This window comes from Neovison vison, chromosome 6, assembly GCF_020171115.1.
Source record: "Neovison vison isolate M4711 chromosome 6, ASM_NN_V1, whole genome shotgun sequence".
Lineage (NCBI taxonomy): Eukaryota > Metazoa > Chordata > Mammalia > Carnivora > Mustelidae > Neogale > Neogale vison.
The window spans coordinates 14,159,136-14,161,696 of NC_058096.1; the positions used below are offsets into that span (position 1 = coordinate 14,159,136).

Genomic DNA, 2,561 nt, shown 5'->3' on the forward strand with positions numbered 1-2,561 from the left:
TAAGCAGAACTAGGAATATGTCCCTTCACCAAGAAATAAGGCAAAACAAAACAAAACAAAAAACAAAACAAAACTGTGAGTTGGGTTAGGATAAAGCAGAGAAGATGCCTACAGCAACACAGGCTTCTCAGAAAATACATGCAGACACTCAGTTCCAGCAAACACTTCTGCTTAAAGTCTCACCCAAAGGGTTATGTTTATTGTTTTTATTATTTATTTATTGCTCTTTTGATAGTTAAAATGTCTTTATGTTGTATAAAGCTATTACTTTAAACAGAATCCAAGTTGGGAGATTTGTGAGGTTATTTGAGTAATTTTCTTCTTTTTAATTTATTTTTAATTTTTTAATTTTAATTTTTTGTCTCACCGTAGCACATACCCTCCCCAATGTCCATCACCCAGCCACCAGATCCCTCCCACTCCCCTCCCCTCCCCAGCAACCCTCAGTTTGTTTCCTGAGATTAAGAGTCTCTTACGATTTGTCTCTAGAAGAGCATCCTTTAAGGAAGAGATTTAGGCTTCCATTCCCTTTAAAGAAGTCTACTGGCATGGTCAGCAAGGATGATATCCATATCCCTTAATTCCAGTGGTGAGCTCAAGATATAAGAAAGTCAATAATACATATCAGTAATTACATGGATTAATTCAAATAGAAAAAGAGTAAAAGGTTTAATTGATAGATTGTTGAGTCTCCTGAGTATAGTTAGCATTTGGAGAAATCCATTGTTATATGCTTATGAAGAAAAGGAAAAAGTATTTTGAATAGTAACCACTGATGCTCCTGATAGCCTTGCAGAAGTGAAGGAAAAGTTTATGCCAGTCCATTTGGTGTGATAAGGACTCAAGGCCCACATAGATAAAAAGGGGAAGGGTATTGGAAGTGTGATGATGTATAACTTCAAAGGTCAATTCATAGAGAATTCCTGGGGAAAGAAACTGAGTAGCTTCTTCCAAGGTGTATCAGAATGACTGAAGCACAATTAACTATGTGAAGATGTGATAAATTAGAGTTAGGCAATAACCTAGTGAGGCATTCTTGCATAAAGTGACAAGCGAGGAGGAGGGAGCATCTGGACGATGACACACCCATTTCTAAGAGTATATATAACCTGGAGTCCAGACTATGGCATTGAAACTCAGAGCATCTCCTCACGGTCACTCAGCTGAACTTACATCTCCTGCCAACATGTCCTACAGCTGCTGCTCTGGAAATGTCTCCTCCAGCTCCTTTGGGGGGTACATGCGCTATGTAAACTCCTCCTGTGGCTCTTCCTGCCCCAGCAACCTGGTCTACCGCACTGACTCCTGCTCTCCCAGCATTTGTCAGCTGAGTTCCTCCCCTGCTAGTGGCTGTCAGGAGAACTGCTGTGAGCCCACCAGCTGCCAGACATCCTGCATGGTGTCCAGACCTTGCCAGACATCCTGCAACAGTCCGAGGACCTCCACACTCTGCAATCCCTGCCAGACGACTTGCTCTGGGTCTGTGGGCATTGGGTCCAGCAGCTGCCATTCCCTGAGCTATGGATCTAGAAGCTGCTACTCACTGGCTTGTGGATCCCAGGGCTCCAGATCCATGAGTTATGGAGTCTGTGGCTTCCCTTCACTGGGCTATGGATCCAGATTCTGGGAACCAACCAACTTGGCTTCTAGGAGCTGCCAGTCTTCTTGTTACAGGCCAGCCTATAGATCAGCCTTCTATAGACCAACTTGTTGAGTTTCCAGATGCTTAGAGTAAAATGTTGCAGTCTCTACATAGAGCTGCTACTGTAGTGTTCTCAGTAATGTCAGCTAATGCCTCATCGCCAGCTCTTCACCCTCTGTCTGGCATTAGGTATCAGCTCATAGACTAGTTCCTTCAGTGAACTTAACAAATGATGAAAATATTAAGTGTGTGCCTGTAATTTTGAACAATTGACTAAGAATTACATAAATTCTTCTTATAAAATGTATGGAAGTTCAGTTTTGCTTGACCTAATAAACACATTTACTCTTGCATCTGGAATGTTCTCTTTGTTCTTTATTGATTTTCAAAGTCTGATTTGCGATCTATCTTTGGGGCTCCAGACCCTAGAATACTTTCCTTAGGAAATAGGTTTGGATTTTCTTAGGAAATGATGTCAGGCCCAGTGTATGGTGAAATTCTCTGGGCAGTTTACTGACTGAGAGCTATTAAGTGTGCATGTCTTCCGAAGCTGTTAGGATTTTTATTATTGAGAGTAGGCCCATATAAAGTCAACATTCTCATCATGTTTTCAGTATGCTTATCTAGTTTTGAACATCTTATGTTTATTTGGTTTTGAGTTTACATTTTTAAAACAGTATTGAATTAGAATTTATCTTGTGATGTTAACCGGGTGAAAAAGCATTTAAAAATATGCAAATTATTGAATGAATCTGATATACTGACATGAAAAAGTGAAAATATGAAGTGTTAGGGGTTATAGGACATGATGATTATCTTTAAATATATAGCAATATGGATTATTCAGTGTGTGTGTATTTGTGTGTGTGTGGAAGAGAGAGACAGATACACAGAGACTTAAAAGTTTAAAGCTATGAGG

At 40.1% G+C, this 2,561-nt stretch overlaps 1 protein-coding gene across 2 annotated transcripts; it reads left to right on the forward strand.

Annotated features, from left to right (window-relative positions):
- The first annotated feature begins 1,123 nt into the window (after window positions 1-1,123).
- Window positions 1,124-1,714, forward strand: LOC122910330 (keratin-associated protein 13-2-like). 2 transcript variants are annotated; one of them, XM_044254981.1, is made up of 2 exons: window positions 1,187-1,401; window positions 1,432-1,714. In XM_044254981.1, exons 1-2 carry the CDS (start codon window positions 1,187-1,189, stop codon window positions 1,712-1,714), a joined length of 498 nt encoding a protein of 165 aa, XP_044110916.1. The 2 variants fall into 2 exon arrangements, with proteins under 2 accessions (XP_044110915.1, XP_044110916.1); XM_044254980.1 differs by having other exon boundaries at window positions 1,124-1,714.
- The last annotated feature ends 847 nt before the right edge of the window (window positions 1,715-2,561 follow it).